The sequence below is a fragment of the Nomascus leucogenys genome, chromosome X (genome assembly GCF_006542625.1).
Source record: "Nomascus leucogenys isolate Asia chromosome X, Asia_NLE_v1, whole genome shotgun sequence".
Taxonomy (NCBI): domain Eukaryota; kingdom Metazoa; phylum Chordata; class Mammalia; order Primates; family Hylobatidae; genus Nomascus; species Nomascus leucogenys.
The window spans coordinates 138,887,760-138,915,641 of NC_044406.1; the positions used below are offsets into that span (position 1 = coordinate 138,887,760).

Here is a 27,882-nt window from a genome sequence, read left to right on the forward strand (position 1 = left end):
TGGGAAGGGCAGGGAAGCATCAGGACTGCATGGCTGGGCCACACCCGGACCCGCCTGGCAGGTTGTTCTTAGCACCTCCCACAGTGTGACATGGACAGGGGAAGTAAGTGTTCCGCGAAATGACAAAAGGTGCTCTTGATTTTCAGGTTTTATTTGCCTGTTATAATTCTGATATTATGTACATATATATATATACTTTTGTTTTTTTGTAGAGGGCTTATCAGTAGACCAAGCACAGGCATACAGGGAGGCTGTGGCTGCTGAGCAGGGGCACAGCAGTGCTGGGAGAACCAATCTTTCCTTTTTTTTTGTCTGTTTTTATTTTTCCTGGGATGGGTTCGTCAAAGCTAATTGCTATCAATCCTAGAAACCACCTAGGGACTCAGACATCTGCCTACACACTAGTGGCGTAAAGGGAAGGACAAGGGTACAAACTTTCAAAGTCACGGTGTATTTACATTCCCAAGGTGGGGGCGGGAGGAGGCTGAGGAAGACAACTGTTCAGACGATAGGGAGGGCAGGGCTGCTAAGGGGTCCTGGGGGGTGAGGGCGGCTGGAAGAGGCCGGCCGGTGAGCAGTGGGAGGAGGTGTGCCCGCCCCGCAGCCAGGTAGTGACGGAGGCCACTTGGATGTTGTCTGGTGGGTACCGAAGGCAGCGCGTGTATGGAGCTCCTGAAAGCCGGCCGTGGGGTGGGCTGGGCGGTGGGAAGAGGCGGTGCTGCCAGAGTGCGGTGCTGGGAGTGGGGGGACTCTCTGGGCTCTCCAGATGGCCTCCCCTGCCCCCGCGGCCAGCTTGCCCGGCTCCCATCCCGGTTGGAGCAGAGATGGCAAAGAAAAGACAGCAGATGGTGGGGACACCGAGTTCTGTCCCCAGTCCCAGCCAGGCTGGCTGGGGAGTGGCTGGGGGAGGGGGAAGGTGCCAACCCTGGTCCTGAGGAGACCCCACCACGTCTGCCCCAAGTCAGGGAGCAAGAAAGACAGCATTTCGGAGACCCTTTCGGGCCACCCCTACTTCTTCTCCCCCAAACCACAGCCTCTCTGCCCAAATGGGCTGGCGAAACAGTACCCAAAGGCCCCTGGCATGTGGGAGATCTGCCCCCAAGCTGGGGCAGAGCAGCGTGTGCCCAGGAAGGGGTACAGCTGGGTTTTGGCAATAAAGTGGGGACCAGGTGGTAGGAAGGGGATCCGAGGCAGCAAGTTCTCCTCTGTCCCAACTCCAGCCTCCCACGGGCCTGCTGGAGAGGGAGGGGCCTCGATCCCAAGGCCAGGGGCACAGCATCTCCTGTCCTGGACTCCACTATTCTAGGGCCACAGCAGGGTTGATGGGGGAGGTGGCCCCTGAGCTGTCATTGCCCCCTGCCGCCTCCTTCTCCTTCTTGCCACTGTACTGGCCAATGAAGGAACCATCCTCGTTGAACTGAACATCCACGCTGCCCCCATAATCGGCCAGGCTGTCGTCACTGCCCAGGGGCTTGATGTCCCCGTTGAGCGATGGCTGGCTGCTGCCAAAGGCCTTCTCCTCGTTGTCACTGCAGAGGCACAGGGCAGGTGCGAGTGAGAGCACTGCCGAGCCCCTGCAGGAGCCTGGCTGGGGGTGAGGCAGACGCCTGCCTGCCTTCCATTTGCTTAGAATGTGCTCAGAAAGAGCAGCTCTGGCCACCCTGGCAGGCAGGTCTGAGGCTGTCATCTTTGGGCATTCCCCAGATCCTGGGGACTGTGAGGGAGCAAGTGTGCACTCGGCCAGGGCATTATGGGGCCTGGTTCCTGTCTGGGAAACTGTCTGGGGCCTCCCTTGGGGAGAGGGGAGCAGTGAAGGTATCTGTGTGGAGAGGAGGGGCTGGGGAGTGTCGGCCTCTCCCTGAAATGAGGAGCTGCCGGGCCTGGGGGCTGGGAAGTGAGAGTCCTGTCAGAGCCCCGGCAGCCAGGGGACAATGGCACACCAGGCGCACATTGTCTATAGGGAGTCCTTGCTGTTGGCCCCTCCCTTAGGGGGGTCAGCGCCCCACGCCCCTGCCTTACCTCTCCAGGGACCTGAAGTCACCCGGCAGCACAGAGAAGAGAGAGAGGGGGTGAGATGTGAAGGCCAGGGTGGAGCTGAGTGCCAGCACCCACTCCTGCCCTGGCTCACCTGTACTCGCCGAAGGTCTCATCTTTCATCGGTCGGGCCTCAGAGTCCACCTGGGTGTCCTCCTTATCCTTCACTGGAGACACAGAGAAGGACAGCTTCTTCTCCCGCCCCAGCCTGACCCGGGGCTCCGGGCCCCTCTACGCCCCGCACCCCCAGCACTCTGTCTCAACAATGTCCAGAGGCAAGAGGCCTTGAAAGAAACCGCTCGCCCCCTGCGGTCCAGCCACCACTTGCCTGTTTCCCCAACCCCGGCCTGGGAGGATGATCCCCCCGCCTGCCCCCACCATGCGCCTGTCATCTTGTGGGGAGCTCAGGGAATCCAGGAGGCCTTGCAGAAGAGTGGAAGGGGCGAGGTGCTCCTCTATGCCCTCGGCTCCACCCCCGTCACGTGGGGCTCAGAGGCTACCTGAGTATTTGCCGCCCTTGCTGCGCTTGATGAAGCAGAGGATGAGCAGGGCGAGGAGCAGGAGGATGATGGCACTCACAAAACCGATGAACCAGCCCTCAGTGGCGAAGCCAGCAGGAGGGAGCCTCACGCGGCCTGAGGGTGAGACACCAGCCCCCCGTGCTGCCGCCCAAGCCAGAACCCGACCTGAAGCCCTGAAGTATGCTCTTAAAGTCGGGGCCCTCTGGGGGGCTGAGGAGTGACAGGGACAGGGAGATAGGGAAAAGGGCATCTGCGGAAAGGGTATGAAAGGGGGCTGATTCGGGGACACCCAGATCCTGGGGGAAGAAGCAGACAGGAGCCGTGGAGGGGGCCTGGGCAGTAGTGGCCATTCAGGGGACAGAAGGACATGAACTGTGCAGCCCCCATGCTTCCCTGGCAGGCCATGGTGGGCCCCCGGCGCCTCACCTGTGCCGTTGGTCTTCACAGCCATCTGGTGCCGGAACATCCTCTCCTTAAACAAGTGGATCTCATAGTCAGTGTCAGGCTGCAGGTCCCACTGCGTGTAGGAGCTCTGGTTGTAGCTGACATACTGTGGCGAGAGGGAAGCCCCACCCTTCTCTTCTGCGAGGGAGAGAGGGTGGCAGCGGGGGTGAGTCGGAGTGCCAGGCAGCCCCTCTGGCCTACAGCCCCCTTCCCCACCTCGCCCCAAGGCCCCCTTTCACGCTTACCTCCCAAGGCTTTGAACAAGATATGGAACCTGAAGTTGCACTGGCCCTCCTTGGGGACCCAGGAGACGACACTGTAGTTTTCACCCGCTGTGGCTGAGATGTTGCCAAAATCTGAGATCCCTGGGGGATGCAGGGGCACGAGGAGAGTGTGGCAGCTGCCAGGAAGTCTAAGGCCCTCCCTCCTGGACCCGGCTGGCCGGGGCCTTCCTGTTGGCAAGTCATTCCTCCGGCTTACCAGACAAGGCCATAGTGCCTCCTTCCCGTACGATGGCTTCACCAGGACCCTCTTTGGTGGTGGCCTGAAGCTGGAAGCGGTACCGCAGGTGGGGGCTGAGATCGGTCAGGTTGTGTGTCCGAAGTTCGGGGTCCCGAAGGTTGAAGGACAGCTGCCCCTTGCCCCCCTCATCCACTGTGGGGACAGACAGGGGTTGGCTGTGGCTGCAGCTCTGCCCCCTCCCCGTGGCCCCTCCACCTCCCTTCCCTGCTGGGGCAGCGCACGCACGGGGGTGGTAGGAGAGCACGTAGCCGGTGAGCACGCCGTTGTGGCTGAGTGGGGGCTGCCAGCGCAGCAGCAAGCTGGTGTTCGACTGGCACTCCAGGTGCAACGCCTCCGGGTGGCCAGGCACTGCAAGGCACAGAACCGAGTGGCAGGTAGGTCCTCGCCCAGGTCTGGGGAGGAGGGCAGGGGATGAGGCGTGGGGTGCAGGACTCACCTCCCTCTGGGGTGCTGAAGGTGAACTCGCTGGCGGGCCCCGATCCCCGCCCGTTAAAGGCCTGCACCTCCAGGTGGTAGGAGCTATAGGGCCGCAAGCCACTGAGGATGACACTGGTGGTGTTGGCGGGCACCACCACATGGTCTTTGTGGATATGTCTCTTGCTGTGCTTCCTCTGACTGCCCTCCCTCCAGTACGTCACCTGCACAAGCGGGCAGGAGACCTTGCAGGGGCAGAAGGCACCCAGCAGGGCCCCCAACGCATGCCCCCACCACTCTTGATGGGGACCCTCCTCTCAACCCAAGTCTTCCAGGAGAGCGGCTGGCAGGTGGAAAAGCCCCCTCACCATCCTGTCACTTTACCTCAGTGATCACCCTCCTGGGCCCCCATGCCTTCAACCCTTACATTGTATCCACGGAGGTGGCCCTTGACCTGGGCCAGGTCCACTGGCCGCCACTTGACCAGCACGGCACTTGAGTTGAAGATTTCAATGCCTTCCAGCTCAGGGATTGCCTGGGGGTCTGAAAACCACCAGTGACTTGGAAAGAGCCATAGGCTCTCACCCCAGCCCTGAGGCCAGGCCCAAGCCCCCACACACAGAGAAGATGGATTTGGATGTTTTATGAGGCACAGTTTGAGGAGGAGAGGTGTGTTTGCATGGTCTCAAGATCTCTGCCTGGACTGCTTATTAGTTGCAAAGGTGAAAATAGTAGCTTATACAAAGGAGAAACCATGGCCGGGCGTGGTGGTTCACACCCGTATTCCCCACACTTTGGGAGACAGAGGCTGGTGGAACATTTGAGGTCAGGAGTTCGAGACCAAGCTGATCAACATGGTGCAACCCCATCTCTACTAAATATGAAAATTAGTTGGGTGTGGTGGCAAGTGCCTGTAATCCCAGCTATTCAGGAGGCTGAGGCAGGAGAATCGCTTGAACCCGGGAGGCAGAGGTTGCAGTGAGCCAAGACGTCTCCACTGCACTCCAGCCTGGGTGACAGAGCAAGACTCCGTCTCAAAAAAAGAAAAGAAAAGAAAAAAAAAAAGGAGAAACCAGAAAAAAAAACTTGACGGGGTACTTCAAGTTACCATCTGGTCGTGTTCCAGATTCAAGGAAATGAAAGAAGCAGCATTGGCTGATATAACTGGAATACCGCTGCCAATTATAGAAATGTGAAGTGTGGGGAATTTCATAATGTCGCTCTGGTTATGTAAGAGAATATCCTCATCCTTAGGAAACGCGCACACCAGCGCTGAGGGGTGTGGACATGGGCTGGGTGGAAGCAGGCGAGCTCAACCCTGGGCGAGGGGCTCTGCCGGATACTCACAGTCCTCTCCGGAGTAGCCGATGGTGACCTGGGGCTCTGGTCCCTTGCCCTGGCTGTTGACGGCCTGGACTTTGATCTCATAGGGCACGAAGGTGGACGTGTTGGACACCAGCAGGAAGGGGTCGCTGACAATCTGCTCCTGCCAGGGCCCTCGCGTCCTCTGAGGGCGCCACTGCACGCGGTACTGAACCTGGGGGGCGTTCCAGTCCATCCACCGGAGCGGCTGGAGGAGGCCAGCAGAAGAGGAGTTGCCCCCCAGCGCAAACCAGCATTCCCAGACATCAGCCCCTTCCTTTGCACAGCCAAGGGGGAGCAACAGACACCCAGGTCATGGCCTCATGTCCCCCAGGCAGCTCAGCCCAGGGACTCTCACCTTCCATGTGATGACCATATTGGTGGTCTCATTCCCTTCCCCCTTCACATCCACAGGGTTCTTCTCTGGGGCTGGAAAGGAAAGTATTAACACATCAATGCTGCAGCCTCTTTTGGAGAGCCACGAGAACCGAGGGCCAAGGAACAAATGGCTCATTCTGCAAGGGAGTCCAGCCCCCTTGCACTGCCCCTGAAAATTTGGAAGCAGAGGAACTTGGGCACGGCACCTAAGCCCTCCCTTCACAGCCCGGAGCCCCTTCCAGGTGGCATGGGAGTGGGTGCCACCCTGACTCACCTGCCTCAGGTGTGACCACAGTCTCAGAGACCGGGCTGGGCTCCCCGGGACCATATTTGTTGATGGCAGTAACCCTAAAGGTGTAGTGGACATAGGGCGACAGCTTGAGGGTGGTAGAGGTCTGGTTCCCTGGAACCTTGCCCAGACTGTACCATTTTTCAGGCGCCATTTCCTTGTCCTCAAATTCAATGTCATATTCTGCCAAGAAGTGAACCAACAATGGAGTGATCAGCGTGTGGCTTTGGGGGAGGGGCTGTGGAGGGGTTGGGTATAGTCTGGGTCCCTGAGTACCCAGGCCAACTGGCATCTCCAGATTCCCATGAGGAACGGTGAGTCCCCCCAAACCATGTCACCATGTCCCCCCAGGAAGGCTCCAGGAGGAGGGAGGATCCCAGGAGGGACCAGGGCTGGCAGAGGTGATGGTGGGGTGGCACCAAGCTCAAGCCTCTTACTCTCAATGGGGGCATTGTGGTCTTCTGCAGGACTCCAGGACACGCGCACCTGGCTCTGCGTCAGCAGGTGCAGGTCGGACAACACCAGCCGTGGCACCGGCCCGGGGCTCCCTGAGGGTGGGGAGGGTCGGTGCTTGAAAGGGCCCAGGGATGTGAGCCCCGGCCTTCTGGAGTGGAGGCTTCCACCCTAGGACTTACCCACCACCAAGAGCTGTGCCCTACTCTCCACCACATCCAGCTCGGTGCTGGCCACGCAGCTGTAGTTGCCCTGGTCGCTGTAGTCCAGGCTGTGGATGACCAGGCGCCCATCCTCTATGAAGTACCTGTGGAGGAGCTGTGTCTGTTCTTCCTGCCATCTGAGCTCTTCTCCCCTCCCATCCCTCCCTCCTGTCTCCTTTGCCCGCTCCTGTCAGAGCCTTCCCCATCAAAGCAAGCACAAGGCCAAGAGGTCTGGACTTCCAGCTTTTCCCACTGTGCCCCCTTTCACCGTCACTGTCCTCACTTGTCGCTGTCCCCAAGCTCCTGGAGGTCTCGACCGTCCCCACGCCAGGTGATGCTGGGCTGCAAGGAGGGGTCAAAGGAGGCCTGGCACGTGAAGGTCACCCTCGAACCTTTCTTCTCAATTGCACTGCGGGGCCCCTGAGTGATCTGAGTTGCATCTGAGGGTAATGTGCGCATGGGGAAGTCACTCTGTTGTCCTCCAGAGGCCCGGACCCTCCCTCCCAGAGGCACTGCCAGCCACGTGACAAGGGTCGCCTGACCTTTAACCTTCAGGTTAGCCACGATGGTCACGTTGTTTTGGTCATTGGCAACCAGGCAGAAGTAGCGTCCGGTGTCATTGGCCTGGAGGTCTCGAATGCCCAGGGTCCCATTGGCATAGGGGAAGAAGCGTTCGTCCTGAAGCACTGTTGTCCCATCCTCGTCCAGCCTGGAGGGAGCAGGGCGGGCCTGGCTCTGACTGGCTGGCCTGGGCTCCCTGCCCTCCCTGGCTCCTGGCCACTGGGACACGACACTCACCACTACCAGGACAAGACACTCACCACTGAACACTGGGCACAGGCGCTCCGAAGGCCTTGCACAGAAGGTAGGCGGTGCTGCCCTGGACAGCCATGTACGTCTGATTGTCCGCAGTCAGGATCTTGGCTGGCAGCTCTAAGGGAGGAAGAGTCTCGGGAGACAGGGCAGGACTTGGGGCCACAGCTGGGCCAGGAGCCAGGGACCCTCTGCACAGCTTCCTTGGGCCCCCAAGAGCCCTGCAAGTCTTGCTTCCCTGCTCCCAGCTGAGGCCCCCGCCAGGCTGCGTCTCTCTCTGCCTTCAGACACTGCCCTCTGCCTCAGATGCGCCTCTGGTCGCAGCCACCCAACTTTTACATTATTCCAGGCCTAACTGACAGTCACCTCTCCCCAAAAGCTTTCCCGGCCTAGTCCCCAGCCTTCCCTGAAGTTCCAGGAGAGGTGCCACCTGGGCTGGCCTTGGTCACATCCTGTCCGGGGTGAGCCTCCGCTCAGTTACAGTGCTAAGACCTTTCCGCTCTTACATCTCCCTCGGCTATCGTGAGGCTGAGTGAGATGGGGCAAAGGGTGTCAGCAAGGAGAAAGGTCGGCGCCAGCCTGGTCGGCCGAGGACACATCAGCTGCCAGCTGAGCCACTCTGGTGGCCTGGCCCAGTGGGCTGCAGGGACGGACTGGGAGTTAGAGGGTGAGGAAGGGAGGGCACTCACGGACCACGAAGATGTAGGCATTGGCCAGCAGGAGCCCGTGCCGGTTGCGGGCCTCACACTGGGTCACCATCGTGTCACTGGGCTGCGCGTTGCTCAGGATCAGGGCGCCACGCTGAATCCGGTACTTCTGGTCCTTGGCCAGCTCTGTGCATGCAGCAGGTGGGCCCATGGGCCCCAGCCCGGCATTGAGCTGCGTTGAGGCCCTTCCTCACCCTCCTCTTCCTCTCCCCCACAGCGCCCAGGGCTCACCACACTCCCCACTCCTGCCTGAGGCCCTGCTCACCCTCCACGGGGATCCCGTTGATTCTCCAGGTGACCTCTGGTTGGGGCCTGCCCTGGACTTGGCAGTCCAGGCGGGCAGTTTCTCCTGGCCCGTATAGATGGCTCTGGGGCTTGTGCAGCCAGTACGGGGCAGCTGGGAGGAAGGGGAGAGCCGGAGAGCCGCCCTGAGCCCACAGCCGGCAGCTGGCTCTTGACTCGGTGCAGACCCTCCCCTCCCCGATGACAGTGGACATCACAGGCCACTGTCCCAGGAGGTCCATACCCTCCACGGTGACATAGTAGGCGTGCCGGGCACTGCCCAGTGAGTTCTCGGCCAGGCAGCGGTACTCGCCATCATCCTCCTCACCCACTTGCAGTAGCTGCAGGGTCTTGTTGTGGTTCTGGTAGGTGACACGGTCGGCTGGCATGGGGCCGCTGGGGCGCAGCCATTTGATGGTGGGCGTGGGACTGCCCGGGAGGCAAAGGGGAGAGAGCAGAAGGGAGAAAGGACAAGGCCATTCGCCCCAGCCCCCTATACCCCGCGGTGGTCTGAGCTCCCCGCTAGGGCTGCGCCACCCTGCCCTGCCCTGCCCTGGGTTCCCAGACTCACAAGCCCTCTGCGATGCACTCCAGGACCAATGGCTGCCCCTGCAAGGCCACCAGGTGGCTGCTGGAGTTGGTGGGGAAGAGCAGGCGCGGCTTCCTGTCAATCATGCTGTTGGCTGCCAGGAGAGAGTGGGTGGGTGGGCTGCCCACTCTTCCCTCCACCCCAGAATCGCAAGGGTGAGGGACTCGACACTCCAGCCAGCCCCCGGGGCCTCTGTGTCTTCCTCCGTTAAGGAGAGTGTCCTGTCTCTGCTCTCGATGCCTGGGAAGGAGTCTGGGCAGGGTAGAGGTGGGAGCCAAGCTGTTCTTGAGGAAGCCTGGAGTTGTCAGATGGACCTATGGTGGGAAGGGCCATGCCTGAGGGTGAAAGGAGTCAGGGAGAGGGTGCAGAGCCTCTGAGACTCACTGGCCTTGACCCGGAGGTCAATGGGTTCCTTCTGAATGATGGTCCGGGTGCCTGGGAAGTGGGCGTGGCAGATGTAGTCTGAGTGGTTGTCGGAAGTGAGCACATTGGCAAAGTAGAGGTTGCCATTCTGGCCCATCGTCACCCGCTCGTCCTGCTTGATGTGCAAGATCTCTGCAGGGGGCAAGGAGGCCGAAGTCATGACCCCGTCCAGGAAGACACCCCTGCTAACACCCCAACCCCACGAGGCAGCCGCTCGCTGGCACCCACTGCTGTTCATCCAGTAGATCCGGAGAGGCTCCGCACTTGGTGGGGGGTTGCAAGGCAGAACCACTGACTCCCCTTCCTCCACCTCCACGGGCTTCACTGTCTCCTTTGGCCACTTGGGGGCACCTAGAAGGGACAGACGGTCTGACACTCTCCTCCTGGTCCAGACGGTGCTAGGCAGGAGAAGGGAGGTGGGGGCAGGGGAGTGGCGGGCTACACCGGGGATGGACGAGGGGGCGAGAGGGTCAGGCCAGGAGAAAGTTCACAGAAAAGGAGGCAGACACTCCGGATGCCTTCTGGGCTCATAGCAGAGACTAGCACTTAGGGAGGCCAGGGTGAGCAGGAGGCCAGGAGGTCAGGAAGGGTTAACCCTCCACGGTTCTCAGCTCTCCCTGCCCACCCTAGGAAAGGACGGGTGGGGGGAGGCTGAGGCTGAGGTGCAGTGATGGGGGAGGGGAGCTGTGGAGGGATGCAGGAGTCACAGACCCTTCCATCATCCTGACACAGAAACCATGGCAACGGTTCCCAAGGTAACTGGAGGGGTGGGGAGGGGAGAGGAGAGTGCTCAGGAGGCAGAAAGCTCAGGGAGGATGGAATGCGAAGGGAAAACCCCAGGGAAAAGGCGACACAGATCAAGAGAGAGCCGTGGAGCAAGAGAGACCAAGTCGGAGGTGGAGAGGAAGAGATGGAGAGCCAAGTGGAACAGCCAGAGAAGAGGGGCCCTGCTGAGGAGTGCGGGTGTAGACAGACATGACTGCAGTGACTCAGGCAGGTCTACCCAGAATCAGCCACTCCCCCCACCAGCCCGCCGCCCCCCGCCCCCCGCCCCCCCCCACCACCTTCCTGCTCAGCCACGAGGCAGGCACCAGGAAAGCCTGAGGGAGTGAAAAGGCATGAGATGACTGGAAGTGCAATGGAGACAGAGACAGGGCAAAGGAGGAGACTGCACAAGAAACAAGACGGGCCAGGGGAGAAGCTGGGGTGGGGTGGAGGGCTGGCAGGACACCCAGGCCCCTCGCCACGAGAGACAACTGGCTGACAGCAGCTTCCAGCCCACAATCCCACACGAGCTCCGGGACCTGCCCTCCCTGGTCCCTGCAGCGCCTCGCACCCTCGGCCATGAGCCGGATCTCATGGGACATGGCAGTGCCCAGCTTATTGCTGGCAAAGCAGCGGTAGATGCCCTGGAACCTCTGGGCAAAGTTGCTGTTGTTGCCCGTGATGGTGAAGGAGCCAGAGTGGGGCGACTGGTACACGGTCACACCCAGCTCTTCCTTGGGTTTGAAGTGGACACCATCTCTCGTCCAGCGGAACCTGTGGGCGGAAAAAGGCCCAGAGGCCTGAGGCCCTGGAACCCAACGGGGGCTGGAACAGGCTGGAGGGACAGGTGAAAGCAGCCAGGGCCCCCAAGGGATGGACTGGGAGATGGCGAGGACTTGGGATGATTAGCAAGGTTTGGGGCTTCTGGGCTTAGAAGTTAGGCGGTCCAGGGAGGCACAAGGCCGGGGTCAGTGGCAGGCAACAGGGGTTGAGACGGCAGAGATCACTCACTGCACTTCAGGCTTGCCACTGGCCTCACACTTGAGGCTGATGTCATCTGTGGGGAAGACAACCAGGCGCCGTGGAGACTGTTCCGTGATGACAGGTGGCTCCATCACTGGAGACAGGGTGGGGAGAGCGGTGGTGAGGGTGCCTGGCTGGTGTCATAGCCTCGGCCCCTGTCCCATCGTGAGGGAAGCAGGGTCCAGAGCCCCTGGAGGCCCCATGGCCACAGGGGGACGAATGGAGGGGAAGAACAAAAGAGGCTTGTGGGACATGAAAAGAGGGAGAGAGAGAAAGGGACACATGCAAAAATGTAAAGAGAGGCAGGGACAGAGGGGACAGCCACGGAAGTTACAAAGAGATGCCTGAGAAAGACAAAAAGGGTATGACAGAAAGAAGTGGGGGCAACAAAAGCCAAGACACAGAAACCAAGAAGGACAAACCCCAGACAGGGGAGAAGGGACCAGAGAGAATGGCAGAGAGGAACAGTGAGGGTGACAGAGTACCCAGGCTGGGGCAGAGACAGAACAAAGCCAGCCCCGCACAGGTGAGAGAAGCACATGGTGCTCAGGGAGAGCCAAGCAGGGCCCCAGCACTCAGGAGGGTTGGGGCGCAGGCTCAGCCGAGGGCCTCCTTACCCTTCTCCTTGGCCTTCTGGGAAACACTCTCACCCCTCCCCAACTTACCATGGTGTCCTTCATCTGAGAAATCCAGACAGGCAGCAAGGGAGGGAATGGAGAGAAATACTGACAGGCAGCCCCAGAGTGGGGCAGATGGCAGGGGACACAGTAAGCTCCTGCAGCCCCCCCGTGGAGAGGGAATGGCAGGAGAGGAGGCCTTGGCAGTGGCAACAAGGGGGCACACGCTGGGCTGGAGCAGTGGCAGGTCAAGCCCAGGGAGATGGGACAGAGAGATGCCCAGGGAGAGGAGCTCCACTGGATAGATACACAGGGCGTGCAGCCCAGGGGCAGCCAGGCCATGCCTCCAGCTCTAGCAGACAGGGAGAGAGAAATTCTTGCCTTTAACAAGGAGTGTCCTTGCAGCCCCCTGGCAGGGCCTGCAGAACTGACCCCACCCGTTCAGGATGCCTTGGAAGGCACCCTCCCCTGCTCCAGCCTGCTTCCCTCCTAATCCAATTAGCACAGCTGAGTGTTTTCAATTACCAGGGCCCAGCCTTCAGAGCCCTGCTGCCCCCTCCCCCTGAAAACTATCCCAAAGGCCCTGCTGCCTCTGAGTTTCCATAGCCTGCGGGGTTGGCGCCAGCCCTCCTCTTCTCCCTCCTTCCTCCCAGCCAGCCACCAAGCTCTCTGGGGCAGAGGCCAGAGCTGCTGCCCCAGCCCCAGGACTCTGCAGAGCACTGGCCAGGGCGGCCTCGGCCTCGAGGAAGGGAGAAGAGGGAGGGAGGGAGGGAGGGAGCAGCAGGCTGCCTCTGAAAGCTTTGTCTCTGCAGAAGACCTCAGTGTGAAGGTCCAGGGAGGGAGGAGGGGGCTCCCTGGGGACACTGCAGAGGGCCCTGAGCTGGGGAGGGAGATGGTGACAGGGATGACAGGATGCAGAAAGCCAACTAGGTGGAGGAAGCAGGAAAAGAGACAAAGGGGGCTGGAGGGGCTGGGGAGGGAGAGATGGAAGACAGGTTCCAACAGGGAGGGCCGGCTGCCTGCCACTGCCCACTGTGTCGTATCAGGGTCAGGAATGAGTGCTGGTCAGCGCCCAGGGCAGCCTTGGAGCTGCCATGGCCTTTTGGCCTAGTTCTCTCTCCCCACTCCCATCTTTCTGTAGAGAATGCATGACTTGCATTCCACTGTACAGTGTTATATTGTATATCCACCTCTGTGTCCTCTGTGTCTAAAAGCCTCACTGGTGTGTGTTTCCACTTGTGTGGCCTCTCCGTGGCTCTGCTCCTTCATCCCTCTACCTGGCTTGTCTTCATGCACCTGTGTGCATGTGTCCATGTGCATCTGTACCAGGGGAGTCTGCATGGCCCTGGCCTTCCATGTATGTGTCTAAGGGGCCAGCCCCTTTACCTCCTCCAAGCCCTCACTGCCTCCCAATGCCAGGTGCCTCCCCAGCCTCTCTCTCGCAGCCCCTGTCCCACTGCTGGCACAGACAGTCGTCCCAACCCCTATCCGCCAACTCATCTCTCAGTGGCACTGGCCTCCTCCTTGTCCAGGCCCAGAGACAAAGGTGTCAAGGTGAGGCTGGGAAGGGACTGGAGCCTGGTAGCTCAAGAGACACAAACGACCTCACACGTGATACCCTGTGACATGCCCCTCACACGGCCTGACAGCTACTTACAGGAGAAAACACCATCACGGTAACACCCCCCACATGCAAGTGTGTACTTACATTCAGCCCCACTCACACATACACATGACCCGATGCAATCAAATGTCGTGGTCAAATACCTCCCGACCTCCACAAGCCTGGCCAGTAAGTAACAGAGTGACTCACACAGTTACCCATGTAAGGAAGTCAAAATCACATTCACGAATATCTACGCTCAGTCAATCACAAGAACACACAGACATACACAGTGTATCCATGCTTAGTCACAACCCTATGGCCACACTCCCCAACATCCACTCACCTGCTTGTGCCCCCAACAAATGTTACAACCATAAACACATGCTCCAGCAGCCCTGCCCCCACCCCCACCAAATAACTACGCACGAAAAAGGGTCCAGAAGGCTGCTGGGCTGGGACCAGGGTTTTTCAAGCCACCTTTCCCTGTCTCAGTTCAGAGACAGGGTGACCAAGGGCCCAGGAGGGGAAAGAGAAATGGGGACAAGACTTGAACACGGGCCTTTGCACAAGCCAGCTGAGGGCTGGGGACGGCCCCATTCTCCTGCTGCCACACCCCTGTGGTGGGGGATGGAAGCGGAGGAGTCGGAGTGGAGCGGGCAGGGATGGGGAGGGCTAAGGAGAGCATGGAGGAGGCCCAAGACCTCGGGGCCCCTACTCCGGGTTCGCTGTCCCTGGTGCTGAAATCGCCCCGGCGGCCGCGCCTGTCCCTGTCCGTGGTGCTGACACGCCCCGCATCTTCTACCCTGCCCTTCTCTCCAGGGGTACCCAACGTCCTGGCTATCTCCTGCTCACCCTGTGCCCAGGAAAGGCCAGGGAGAGGAGTCAGGGTCCGGAGCAGGGAGAAGGTGAGGAGGCAGAAGATAAAGAGGGGCCCAACATTACGGCGAAAGGAGGCGCCCAGGCTCCCTTCAGCTACTCACATTCCTCGGGGATCTGGATAAGCAGGCAGGGGCTGCAGAGGAGGAGAGGCCACACGTACCGCAGCGCCACGACCATCTTTCCCGGCGGCACCGCGCAGCACAGCCAGCCGGGCTCGGTTCAGGCTCCGGCCGGAGGGGAAGGGGGCTGCTGGGCGGCTTGGGGCGGGAGTTGGGAGTGGGGGTACTGGGAGACGGGAGAAGGGAAGGGAAGGGTGGGGGAAGAGAGATGAGAGAACGGAAGGACGTTAGTGACTAACATCTGGGTAAACCCGGGCTCTTGGCCCCGCCCTCAGCCCCGCCCCCAGCTGGCCGGCTTCTCCAGCCCTCCCCTCCCCATCCGCACCCCTCCCCACCTTGGAGGGAGAAATCTGGAGGAGATAGCCCTGGCTGGGCCTCTAGGTTGCCTTTTATTCCCTCTCTACTCTCTGTCTGCACCTTTCCTGCCAGCTGCCTCCCCAGTACCAACTTGTTGCCCCATCAGCTCCCCTGTGCATGGCACAGGCCGCTGTGTGCACACCATCCCCGTATGTGTCTGCATGTGCCTGTGAGCAGGTGTCCGTGGGCATGTGTGTGGTTGTGGATCTGCAAGCAGGGAGTGAGCTGTATGTGAGCTGGTATTTCTGTGGTGTGTCTTCTCTGGGAGGGGTTGCACTCATGAGTGGGTGTGTTAGTGTGTGTGCCTGAGGGAATCAACACACAAGTCTGCTAGCTACGTGTGTCTTCTTGTATGTCTTTATGTATCTGTGGGGATGAATCCCTGTATCTATTATCTCTGTGTGCACACATATGTAGAGAAGAACTCTTCTTGCAGTCACATTGCTATAGCTTTCAGAGCCAACTGATGCCTGGGTGCTGTACAGCCCTAAAAAGCTAATGGGGGGCTTGGGAAGTGGGATAGAGAAGGGAGGAAAGGGGCCCAAGATGGCTGCATTTCACAAAATAGTTTCAGGAAAATGAAGAAAGAATGCGGAAAAGGCCAGGCGTGGTGGCTCACGCCTGTAATCCCACTAGTTTGGGAGGCTGAGGCGGTTGGATCTCTTAAGGTCGGGAGTTTGAGACCAGCCTGGCCAACATGGCAGAACCCCATCTCTACTAAAAATACAAAAAGAAAAAAAATAAGCCGTGGTGGTGGGCGCCTGCAATGCCAGCTACTTGAGAGGCTGAGGCACGAGAATCACTTGAGCCTGAGAGGCAGAGGTTGCAGTGAACCAAGATCGTGCCACCGCACCCCCGCCTGGGTGATGGAGTGAGACTCTCTTTAAAAAAATAAATAAAAATAAAAATAAAAGGCCAGGCACAGTGGGCTCATGCCTGTAATCCCAGCACTTTGGGAGGCCGAGGTGGGTGGATCCCCTGAAGTCAGGAGTTCAAAACCAGCCAGGCCAACATGGTGAAACCCTGTCTCTAGTAAAAATACAAAATTAGGGCTGGGCGTGGTGGCTCACACCTGTAATCCCAGCACTTAGGGAGTCTGAGGCAGGGGGATCATGAGGTCAGCAGTTTGAGACCAGCCTGGCCAACATGGCGAAATCCTGTCTCTACTAAAAATACAAAACAAAAAAAATAGCCAGGCGTGGTGGCTCATGCCTGTAATCCCAGCTACTCAGGAGGCTGAGGCAGGAGAATCACTTGAACCCAGGAGGCGGAGGTTGCAGTGAGTGGAGATTGCGCCATTGCACTCCAGCCTGGGCGACAGAGCAAGACTCTGTCTCAAAAAAAAAAAAAAAGTTAGCCCCGTGTGGTGGCGCATTCCTGTAATCCCAGCTACTTGGGAGGCTGAGGCAGGAGAATCTCTTGAACCCAGGAGGTGGAAGTTGCAGTGAGCCAAGATCGCACCATTGCACTCCAGCCTGGGCAACAAGAGCGAAACTCCATCTCAAAAAAAAAAAAAAAAGAAAGAAAGAAAGAATGGGGTGGCCGGGCACGGTGGCTCACGCTTGTAATCCCAGCACTTTGGGAGGCCGAGGCGCGCGGATCACGAGGTCAGGAGATCGAGACCACGGTGCAACCCCGTCTCTACTAAAAAATACAAAAAAAAAAAAATTAGCCGGGCGTGGTGGCGGGCGTCTGTAGTCCCAGCTACTTGGAGAGGCTGAGGCAGGAGAATGGCGTGAACCCGGGAGGCGGAGCTTGCAGTGAGCCGAGATTGCGCCACTGCACTCCAGCCTGGGCGACAGAGCGAGACTCCGTCTCAAAAAAAAAAAAAAAAAAAAAAAATGGGGAAGGAAGCCTTCCCTTGAGAATTGGTGTGGGAGAGGAGAGAAAGGAGGAAAACAACCCCCTGCTGCTCCTCAGCCCCCTGGGGGTCAAGAGAGGCCACTGAGGCCTCCTCCCTTCCAGATGCTCCAGGTTAGGGTCAGGACAGGGGGTCAGGACAAGCCCTGGGATATTTTCTGTGACAGTGTTTCTAACACTTCTTGTGTGTCTCAAAGTCCCAACTTCTAGGTCTTTGTCTGAGTCTTCAGAGCTCAACTGCTGCATGTGTCCACCCCAAACCCAAGCCACACCAGCCATGTCCACATTCACCTACAAGTAAGGGGACCCAAAGACTAAGGGTCTGAAAGAGGGGGCTCCTCTGACAATGACAAGAGGAGGAAACAGACTCCCAAGTGGCCAGACCACTTCAATTCCAAACAGGAAGTGGTTAAAGTGCAGTCAAGGCAAGAAAGGGTGCTGTTAGGTGACAGAGCTTGGAGGCTGAAGTCCCAGACCAGACGCCTTCATTAAATCCATACTGCACATCCTCCCTCTGCCCAGCCAGGACCTTATCAAAGCGGGTACCGAGCCTCAGCAGGAACACCGAAAGGATGGTAGAGAAGTCAGCCATGCTGTGCTAAGGCTCTGGGCCTTGTCAGTTTTGTGTAACAGAGTGACCCAAGAAGAGCTGTGAATGCGGCACATCCCGTGGGGACTCTGGGCAAGGGCTTGCTGCAGAGGGTGGTGGAGAAGCAGCAGGGTGGGTCAGTGTGCATGGCCTGGAGGCCAAGAGATGACTCGGAGGGTAAGAAGTGTGATTCCCAACCTGCAAGAGCTGGACCTGGGCCCAGAAGGGAAGAGCAACAGTGGATCTGTTCCACCCCGGCCTCTCCCCACAAAGCCAGTGGATCAGGGGAGGCCCCAGGCAGCACTAGCCTCAACTTCAAGGCCTGTAGGAGCAGTAGGAGACTCGGATCAGAGAGCAGATGATCAAACAGCAGCCTTGGGAGCTCTGAGCACTGGTCTTAGGAGGGGGAGGGGAGGAAACTGGAGCAAGGAGAAGCTCAAAGAAGGACCTTCCTGCGTGTCAGAGGCTTTGGGGTGCTCTGGAGGTCGACGATTTCTGCCACGCAAGTTCCTCTATTTGTCCTCCAAATCTACAATCCTGGAATGGTGTTCGGCATGTACACTCAGGGGAAATACAATATCCCCAAACCCCTGGTCCCCGCTCCCTGCCCCATCCCAGCCCCATCCCATCTTCCCACAGGCTCATATCCAACTTCTTTTTTGGTCTCCCAGTATTTGCCACCCAGCCTGCCACCGCCCTGGGCAGTTGGAGACAAGCAGGAAGCAGCCAGAAGTTTGCGAGGCATAACAGCTGGGAGGGGGCGCTCCCTCCTCCCCTCCCACTGCTGCTGGGTCTCTGATCTCTCACCATTCCTCAGGCAATTACAGAGCAAGCAGCTAGGGTTGTCGGCTCAGCAGGCCCTCTACCCCCCACCAGCACCACTAAGGGCAAAGGAGCGGGGAGGGGGGAATGTTCCACAGATGGAGCCAAGGCCGGGTCTGCCAAGGGTGACAGACAGAGTGAGAAGAGGCAGGAGGGAGCAGGAGACAAAGACAGACGTAGGAAGACAGTGCTAACCACGATGGAGATGGTTAGGGAGGTGGGGAAATTCAGAAACGGAGACCCAGGCAGCAGAGAAAGGGAGAGAAGAGGAAACCGGAGCACAAAGGGTGAGAGCAGCCGTACAGAGCGCTGCTGAGAGATGGCAGAAAGAGCGAGAAGAGTGAGGGGTGGGGGTGGGTGTGTGCACGTGCGCGTGCGCGCAGGCCGCCTGCACAGCGTCCTTGTCCCTGGGGGCTGTGCCAGGCAAGGGGCGGGGAGGAGGGAAGATGGGCCTGGGTCAGTGGAGGGGCTTCCCGGCGTCGACGTCACGCTGGCCTGGGAGCAGGGTAGAGAGTCAGACAGAGGGTGGAGCAGCTGTGAGCTGGGGCCAGAGGGGCCTACAAAGCCCCACGCAACAGAGCATCAAGGCCCTGCCCACTTGTGGCACTGAACAAGGGACGGCCGTGAGACAGGATGAATGGCACACTGCTGGCTGACCCATGCCATGCCAGGGAACAGGTGGGGGGGGATTCCTGCTATGGGTAGGGATGGGGGAGGGGGAAGCACCCAGAAAATCCCAGGGAAGCCTTCCAATATTGCTGCTGGCTGGGACTAAGAGGCCACCTGGCTGGAGGAGACGCACATGTGTTAGGCCAAGAGTGAGCATGTGTGACCATGCGCTGAGTGGACAGTGGCCGCTGTGCTGGGGCGGTTGAAGGTGGGGCCGTTCCTGAGTAAGTCCGGTCCCAAACCCATCCTCCCCAGTGGGAAAGGGCCAGGGAGGCAAGGGTCATGCCCAGCAGCCTACAGGGAGGGGTTCAGCCCCAGAAGAGCCTTGCCCCATCCCACCGCACCTGGCCTCCTACTACCCCCGCAGGTCCCTCAGGGAGTCCTCTGTCCTCTGCTCCGAAGTGCCTGCTTCCGTCTGATGGGAAGCAGCTTGCCAGGGAGGGACTTGGGAGGTCATGGAGCCTGGCTAGACCTGGAGTGGCTGCCTCCTCCCTGAAAACACACACACACACACACACACACACACGCACACACTATCACCACCACCACCACACACCTTGAGAAGGGAACCTTCAGTGGTGCCCAGCACACCTGCCTGTCAGTTCTCAGGTTCTGCCTGGAGTTCCTCTCAAAGGAGAAGCAACAAAACAGCCCTTCAATAGCACAGCAGAGAATCTCCGGCTTCTCCTGCCCTTGTCTCCTGGGGACATGGTGCCTGGTGACTCAATGGGCCAGAGTGGGGGTGGGGCTGGGGGCTCAGCACAGGGCACATGAGAGGGTCAGAGTGCTGTGCTGGGCCCATGTGCTTGCAGGCCTGGGAGCCTGGGGGGCTTTTGTGCCTGTCGGTGTGTATACGATGGTGTGGGTGTCACCTACACCCTGTGCACTGTGTCCCTTTAAGGCTCCCGCTGGCCCTCCCCCCGAGGCCGTGGCCGGCGGGTTTCTATGGTGATGCAGCCCAAGGCCCTCGCGAGCCGAGGTGGGGGAAGCCAGAGGGAACCCCTGTTATGTGTTATGTGGACAGCACATAAAGGGGGCTGCTTCAGGGAGCCCCCACAGGTACCTGGGGGCCCAGAAGTCCTTCATGACTGCTGCTTAGTCCCTGCAGTCCCAGCCTCACCCCTCCCTAAGAGGGTACCCTTAGGAGAGAGTGAGCCCTCATGCCCCTCATCTCGCCTGAGGCTTCAATCTCCAAGGCAACTACAGCTCACCTGTAATGGACCATTCTCCTTAAAAGATGGGGAAAAGAGAAGGAGGTTAACCCTTTGTGGGGTTCAGGGAGGATGGTCTTGACTACTGGGGAAGGGAGGGAGGAGCCCCACTCCATCCCCACAATCACATCCCTCTGTGGTCTGTTCTATTAAATCAACTTACGGCGTGGACTTATCATGTACCAGAAAGCCTCATGAGCACTTCCACTCACATTCACTCATCTCCTCCCCAGATTTGCCCCAGGAAGGGAGGTGCTATCATCATCCCCATTTTACAGATGAGGACACAGAGGCTCAGAAAACTGGAAACTGGCCAAGAGCACAGAGCTGGCACTGGCTCTCAGCAGGGGTGGGGTTCTAGAGGGCATGGGGGCTCCCTAAGCTGCCTCTCAGAGGCTCTGGCATCCTAACATGTGTGCCTGCTAGGCTTCCCAGGGGCCCAGGGGCCTGGGTAAGGATGGCCTCCAAGCCATCCTGCCCCGAGGGGAGGGCTTATTTGCCAGGCAGATGGCAGGCAAATGTGGGGGGCAGGGAGTGACATCTTGGGATGTGATCAACATCACGTCTCAGCACAGAGCTGAAGCCCGACACCAAACAAACCCCCAAGTCCCCCATCCAAGTACTCAGTCCAAGAGAAGGCCAACTCCTTTCCCTTTTGGGCTTGGGGACAGGCTGGTTTCTTGGTCCCCTCTTCTGCTCTCTGGAGTCTGCACTTGTTCTGATACCTTTCTTGCAACCAGAGGCTCCAGAACCCCTCCCAAAGAGGCCCCTCTCCAATCAGCATTTAGGGACAGCAGTGGCCCCATTCTTGTGTTGAAGGGGATACTGATGCCCAGCAGGCAGCAAGGCTTCAGCCTCCGAGACCCCTGGAAGGCGAGAGAAATGAGGTGGCAGCAAAACTAGGGCTCCTCTCAGGCCCCAGGCCTCCTCAGGGAGCTAGGATGACCCTAGCACTAGAGGGGGCTTCAGGGGCCAGGCCAGAAGGAACAGAGTGCATCCAGTTCCTGGGGCTGTGGCCTGAAGAGGAGAGCAGGGAAGGAGCCCAGCCTGGGGCAGGGAGAGGCCCTGGCCCACACCAGTCCTGGGATACCTAGCCTGTGTTGGCTTGCGGGGGGCAGGGTGGGGGTGCCTGGAAACAGCTCAGACACTGCCAGGCCCCACGGGCCCCCTCCAGGGGCCCCACTCCCAAGGGGTTAAAGGGCAGAGGGGGACACAGGAAGCCCGGGGGCGGACAATGGAGCCTCTGTGATCCCCAGGGCTTGGGCATTCCTAAGTCATGAACACAGACGCAGATGGCTGGGAGACAGGGCCACAGGGAACCCCCCTCCACTGAAGCACAGCCTGGGTTGGCCAGAGGCTCTGTCCCCATATCATGCAGCGCTGCTTCCAGCCACAGCAGCAGCCACCCTCAGCCCCACCCCTTCCCAGCACAGGCCCTGTTGGGGCATCTGAGGAGACCCACGTGGCCTCATGACAATATCCGTGTGCATGCTGGTTCATGAACACACACATACATGCAACCAAATATATGACCCCACCCAGACAAACAGGAATACTGGAAGTTACACACACACAAATACACACACACAAGCAGAGACACAAACCCCACACATGCAGATAGGAAGACTGCCTGGCTGGAGGGCTGGGGGCAGAGGGGCTCCTGGGACTCGGTCCCTTTCCTTCAAGCTCCACTCTCAGACCCGCACTGGGATGGACGGGTTCAGAAGTCCTCCTTGGCCAAGTGCATGGAGCCCAGGACGCTGCCACCCTCCTGCCCCACCCAACCCGTGGCCCTCGCAGCTGCCCCTGCTGGGCGTAAGGGCCAGAGATGAGCAGGAGCTGCTGACTGGCAGTGGCTGGGCACTCCCTCTGCAGCTTTCCAACCTGGGAAGAACACGGGGGCCTGGGGTGGGGGCCACTGGACAAAGAAAAGCTTCCAGAAAGAACAGCGGCCAGACCCTCCCCAGCTCCTCCCTCTCTTTCCAGCCACAGCCTTCAGGAAGCCACAAAGACCCTGTTGATATCCAGGGAAGAGGCAAGCTGGGCCGGCTACCTCCCCCAGTGCTCGTCTGGCTGCTGCTCACCAGGCACCCCCCATCCAGCCTTCCACTCAGACAAGGCCCCCATGGGGGGTCTGGGCCCAAACCCAAGGCGTAGAGTCCAGCAGAAGGGTGCTGAGTGGCTGCTGGACAGGGCACAACCTCAGGGCCCTCAAGGGTGAGGCAGGGGCAGCTAGGGGGGACAGGGAGAGGAGCAGAGCGGTGGAAGACAGACAAAAGGGTAAGCAAAGAGATGGAGCAGAGCCCTGACGGGAAGGGGGAAGAGGGGAGGGAGGGCCAGGCAGGCAGAGGCAGAGGGAGGAGACAGGGAGTGGTGCACCCCATCCCCGGCAGCAGCAGGCTTCTGCCTAGAAGGAGGGGGAAGGTGATGGCCCTCGGGGTGGGGCGCAGGGAGATGTGGGAGGCTGCGGAGGAGAGAGCAGGGGGGCGGGGGAAGCAGGAGAGGGAGGTGTCCGGGATGGGCCAGATCAGAGCAAGTAAGACAGCGACTGCAGGGGCAGGGATGCTGCAGGCCCATTCCAGATGGCCCCACCCAGGGACCCAGCCCCAGCCCCAGCCCATCGCAGGGGCAGAGGACGGGGCAATGAGTACCCTGCTGGGGACCCTAGAGGGGCGTCCAGACCCCCTGCCTCCCCCACTGTCTGAACCACGGGGGAGGGAAGCAGGGCCCCCACTCATGCCCACAGAGGGAGGCCTGGCAGACCAGGGTCTTGGCTGGGATCCCCATCCTGGCAGACCTCCTCACAGGACCCCACCCCTACCCCGGGTTCTCCCATGAACGTGCCCTCCTGGAGCCTGGGCCACTCTGCGAGGCCGCATCACCCTCACACCCAGAAAAGCACTCAGTGCAGCCATTTTGAGCTTTGAAAGCAACCTTGGTGATCAAGGTAGGGCACACAGGCCTGTCTCCTCGAACCTCACCTGCCAGTCCTGGCCAGGTGCATGCCAAGGAAGGCGCCAGCTATAGTTCCAGTGGTGGAAAGGGCTCGGACCTGGGAGAGGCCGATTGGGGGCACAACCTGGGCACCCTGCTCACTGTAGGAGCCCTCAGGCCAGGCCCTCCCTCACTCTTTGCCTCCCTTTTCCCTTCAGATAATCATCAAGAAAAAAGTAAACAAGTGACACCCCACGAAGACAGGGACGATGCTGGTCCAGTTTGTCACTGGCTCTTCCATGGGCAGCCCAGAGCCCGGCCCAAAGGAGCACTGGCAGTGAGCAGCTGCCCAGTACACGACTGCCCATCGCTGGGATGCTGTGCGCCTGGGTAGGGAAGCTCTTCACTGGCTGCAGGGCAGGGGACCCCGCCACCTTGAAGCGCTGATTGTCCTCCTGATGCTCAGCAGGGGGCTGGCAGCTGGGAACTGGGGGAGGAGCCTTTTAGGAGTGCAGTGTAGCAAACCAGAGAGGCTGGGGCGTGCTGAACATGTTTCCCTCTTGGTGATCAGATCACTAGCGATTCTTAATTTCTTTTGTTCTTTTCTGTATATTTCAAGTGTCCTACAATAAGATGTATTACTTTCGGGATCATACACACACAAACATCAATAAATATGGAGAGAGACTCAGATGCAGCAGAGAGAAATGACCAGCAGCCAGGGAGCTGGAAAGGTCCCAGGCCCAACCCTGCCCCAAACTTCCCATGTGGCCAAGACAGCCGAGTCCTCAAAGGCTCTGGAGCCCACAGGTGTGCACATGTGGGCACTGCATGGGAGCTGTGCCGGGGAGAGGCCAGGCTGGGCCAAGTCCCACCACCTGCAGCAAGGAGCTGATGGGAGGGGAGAGGCCCTGGGGAGGCCCCCGCCCCAGAAAGATGATGCTGGGCAGCAGCCCCCAGGGGAAGAAGGGTGGACTGCACTGATTTACGTCAGGGCCACGTGAGTCAGCAGAGATGGCACTGGGCTGCCCCGATGCCCCTGCCCTCAGGGTGGGGTTAACAGTGGCAGGGTATCTACCTGGAGGGTGCCAGGCCCCTACTCCTTCTGGGGAAGGGGGCAGATGGCTCTAGGCCTGCCTTCCTGAGAGGGACAGTGATAGGTGGGGGGGTCCAGATACCCTGTCGGGGGCAATGGATTGTAGTGCGTGTTCTTTGCAATCCCTGCCAACCAAGAGGCCCCAAAAGTCTGACCTGGAATGGAGGGAATAGGAATCGCTGACCCCTCCCATAACCGCACAGAGATGGGAAGATGTGGCAGTGGGCAAAAGACCTGCAGTGAGCAGGGACCGCCTGAGCCAGTGAGGCCCACCTTCCCTCACCCCTACCTGATGGACCCTACCTGATGGACACCCATGCACCGGAGGCGCAGCAGTGGGTGCCCGAACCGACCTCACCCACTGCAGCCCTGACTGGCCACAGAGCCTGTGGAAACGGGCTCCAGAGGCGCCCTGCGCCTCCGGGGAGGAGCCCCTGGCTCTGCGGCAGGTTTTCGGGTGAGCCCGGAGGAGCCCAGGCTGGGATTTGGAAAGAAGAAGGAGGAGAACAAAGCCCCCCCAACCTTGGGGCGGAGGGGCAGGCAGCGCCCAGTCCCGTTCACTCCCCTCCCCCCATTGCAGGGGCGGCTTATCCCAATCTACCCCTCACCACGCTGTCAGCCGGGGTTTTCAACCAAACTGGGCTCTCGGCTGGGGATGAGGGGCAGCCACGCCCAGGGCCACACCCCACGGCGGCCTGTCGGGGAGCGCTCGGCCCGATCTGGCTTCCTTTCTCAGACACGCACACACGCACGGGGACCCGCCAACTTCAGCCCCCGCCTGCCCACACAGACCCTGCCTGACGCCCCCCGCCCTGTTCTCCCGCCCAGGCCAGCATCTGGGGAGTCACCCAGGTACCCCTCACCTGTCGGGCTCGGGCACCTGGCCTCCCTCCCCCGCCCCGCTCCCGCCCGAGGTGCCCGGAGCCCGACGCCCGGCATGGGTGGGGCTCCGGCAGCAACGCCGGTTACCGCGGGCCGGACCGGGCCGGGCGGCGCTCCCTGGTCCGTGCGCCCCGGGCAGAGGGGGTGGGGGCGCCGGGGATCGCGGCCGCGGCCCGGGCGCACGGGGAGGCCACCCCGCCTTACCTGCGCTGCGGCCACCGCTCGGGTTGCCCGCCCAGCCTCCGCGCACGCCGGCCTCGGACCCGCCGCCCGAGCGCGTCTGCGATGCCGATGCTGCGGCAGCAGCGGCGGTGGCGGGGCGGGGCAGGCGTGTGCGCAGGGGCGGGGGAGGGGAGCGCCGGGGAGGAGAGGGAGGGAGGAGTGAGATCACCTCCCCGGCCTCCCGCCCCGCCCCGCCCCGCCGCACCCTAGCCCCTGGTGCCAGCCGAATGCGACTCTGGCTGGGGTCCCCCGGGCAGCCCACTCCGGGAGCCCAGCGGGACCCCAGCCGACGGGTCCCGCCAGACCCCCTCCCCCGCAGACCGGGAGTCTCGGGCCGGAGAGTGTCCTCAGCCCCAGCGCAAGGGAGCCCGCTGTGAAAGCTCGGAGCGGGAATCGCGGGGCGAGAGTCCTCCCAGAGGCCTGGGGCCGGGCAGTGGAGAAAAGAGTCCCGCAAGGAAGGGGTTGCTCCCTTAGCCTCGGCCTGGCCCTCGACGGCGCGGGCCAGCGATGGGCATCTGCACGCAACGCCCCCCTAACACACACACACAGGGCAGGACTCCCGGGACCTCTCCCGAATGCCCCCCGATCCTGAGCGCCCAGTCAGGGTCCTATTGGGAGGGGTGCAGGGGCTTCGTCTTCAGCGTGTTGGGGAGGCGCCGCGGAGCGCGGGCTGCTGCGCACCCCAGAGCCCAGGTGGGCGGCAGGGTAGGAAGTGAGCCCAGGGGCGACAGGGTCTCGGAGAGGGTATCCCTCGAACTGCCACCCCCAACTCCCAGATTTTCCTCTAGCTCTCCGGTGTCTTATTTCTTTGTCCTCGGGATTGGCCCCATTCGACCTTTCCCGCCGACCCCACTCTCTCCCACTCTCCGCCGAAGCCCTGCACAAGATCGAGAAGGAAGGAGCTCCTCCCCAGCGCCCCCTCCTAGGCTCAAGGCCATGACCTCACAGGCGAGGAAGCAAAATGGAGGGGGTAAGAATTCCGGAGCCAGCAAGCTGGCTGCAGCCGCAGGGCTAGGAAGGCCTAGGGCCCCGATGGCAGATTGCAGCTCTGGTGGCCACGGTATTTTTATGGGCATGCCTGTTGCCCAGTGAAGCATTCCAGGGGCCCTCAACTCAGTCTCACAAGACTCCCCAAGTGGTGACGGGCCCTGGAGGGCCCACATGGGAGCAGCCCTGGCATCCTGGCTTGGATGCCCCACCCGCATAGTGCCAGCTTCAGTTCCCCTGGAATGGGAAGCTTGGGGTGGACCCACCTGTGCTCAGAGAGGGTCTGGATGCCATGTTTGCCGGGCTTTAGGAGGAGAATGGACAAGACTAGGCACCTGAGTGAAGGCGGACGGCTAGGGAGAGTGGGGGCACTTGCAGGGCATCTTCAGGTGACAGCAGAGGAAACTGAGCCCGCCTGGGTCACGAGGCCAGCCGGCTCATGATCTGGGCCAAGAGGGCGTATTTTCCATGAGGCACTGAGCTGTGGTCGGCTTCCTGCCTTTGCTGATCTGAACTCTGATAGGCCTCTCTCCTTTCCAGCTGCTGCCTCCACTCACTCCCTATGATCCCAGCCTTTTCTCCAAGCCCCAACTTCTGCAAATCCTTTACCTAATCTAGGGTTTGGTGCCTATCAGGATGATGACTTTGACAGGGGTGAAGTAAGCAGGGAATAGAGCCCGTTTATATGCACCTGCTAATGTGTAGTGATGGGTCCATTTATGGTAACAAAAAATTCATTACTAGGATTACACGACATCACATTTCCTGAGCACAGCCATGGACCTGCCATCGTTACGTTTCCTGCACATTTAAATTGCACACCAACCTGGGGAGGTCTGTTGAAGCATTCGCCCCACGTTACAGATGAGAAAACCAAAGCCCACAGAGCTCAAGGGCTGGGTCCAGCAAGCACAGTTAGGAAGGTCTCTTTCTCTCCACTGGCTCATTGCATCCACACACACACCCCGGATGATGGCGCTGTTATTATCCTCACTCTCCCAGAGAGGTACCCAAGGTCCAGAAAGGGGCAATCATGCAACCAGGAAGAAATTGGCTCTATCAGTGCCCCCATTTCACAGATGAGGAAACCAAGGTTCAGAGGGGTCAAATGACCCACCCAAGATCGCCCAGAAGGTAAATGGCAGAACTGGGACTTGAATTCCCTTCTGCTTGACCACGATGCCCATTCTCACTTCCTTGTAATGAGGTGGAGGAGCCAATGGGAGCAAGAGCAAGAGTGACAGAAGACCAACGGCAGAGCAAGTCCCAGGAGAAGGAGGAGGGACTGGCCCTGAATAAGAGGCAAGCCACCCCTCCACTGCCATGTGCTTGCTGTGGAGGTTAGGGGGACACCAAGTAGACAGATGGCTGTCTCTTTCCCTTCAACGTCAAGTGCTTCTCACAGCCCTGCTCCCTGTGACCCAGCCCTCATAGACACAGTGGACTGGACAAGGGAAGTCCCAGACTCTGACCCTGTGATGAGCATGCAGAAGTCGCAGAAGCCACAGACGACAGTGGGGCAAGAAGGAAGTGCCAGCAGGCAGGCGGGGTGGGCTCAGCCAGACATGTCTTTCTCTGTTCTCCTTTCAATCTTTCTGTGTCTTCATATCTCAGGAGTAGCGCTTCGAAACAGCACATAGTTGGGTTTTGGTTTGATTTGATTCTGTCTAACAATTCTTGTCTTTTTAAAAATCAGCTTTGAGACCAGCCTGGGCAACACAGTGAGATCCCGTCTCTACAAAAAAATAAAAAAATTAGTCAGCCTTGGTGGTGCATGTCTGTAGTCCCAACTACTCAGGAGGCCGAGGTG

The 27,882-nt window shown here is 59.9% G+C and overlaps 1 protein-coding gene and 1 pseudogene across 1 annotated transcript; one reads left to right on the forward strand and one right to left on the reverse strand.

The window, feature by feature from the left end:
- Positions 1 to 130: 130 nt before the first annotated feature.
- Positions 131 to 25,181, reverse strand: L1CAM (L1 cell adhesion molecule). The gene is made up of 29 exons (XM_030806434.1): positions 25,068 to 25,181; positions 14,426 to 14,609; positions 11,888 to 11,902; positions 11,211 to 11,316; positions 10,771 to 10,973; positions 9,663 to 9,785; positions 9,396 to 9,566; positions 8,994 to 9,105; positions 8,667 to 8,851; positions 8,406 to 8,537; positions 8,123 to 8,266; positions 7,442 to 7,553; positions 7,163 to 7,329; positions 6,904 to 7,060; positions 6,600 to 6,724; positions 6,402 to 6,512; positions 5,950 to 6,147; positions 5,656 to 5,726; positions 5,283 to 5,505; positions 4,363 to 4,478; positions 3,958 to 4,159; positions 3,747 to 3,869; positions 3,480 to 3,653; positions 3,245 to 3,364; positions 2,982 to 3,137; positions 2,535 to 2,669; positions 2,129 to 2,201; positions 2,020 to 2,031; positions 131 to 1,529 (listed from the first exon to the last, which is right to left on the reverse strand). Exons 2-29 carry the CDS (start codon positions 14,499 to 14,501, stop codon positions 1,298 to 1,300), a joined length of 3,774 nt encoding a protein of 1,257 aa, XP_030662294.1. The 5' UTR covers positions 14,502 to 14,609; positions 25,068 to 25,181; the 3' UTR covers positions 131 to 1,297.
- On the forward strand, positions 22,469 to 27,761 carry LOC115833235 (annotated as a pseudogene).
- The last annotated feature ends 121 nt before the right edge of the window (positions 27,762 to 27,882 follow it).

What these genes read in the sequence shown, in the direction of transcription:
- L1CAM (XM_030806434.1), bottom strand. Translation starts at nt 14,501, where the DNA reads ATGGTCGTGGCGCTGCGGTACGTGTGGCCTCTCCTCCTCTGCAGCCCC. An exon ending in AGTGGCAAGCCTGAAGTGCA is followed by an intron (nt 10,974 to 11,210) that starts GTGAGTGATCTC and finishes TTCCGCCCACAG; the next exon opens with GTTCCGCTGGACGAGAGATG. An exon ending in CGGCTACTCCGGAGAGGACT is followed by an intron (nt 4,479 to 5,282) that starts GTGAGTATCCGG and finishes GGTGGTTTTCAG; the next exon opens with ACCCCCAGGCAATCCCTGAG.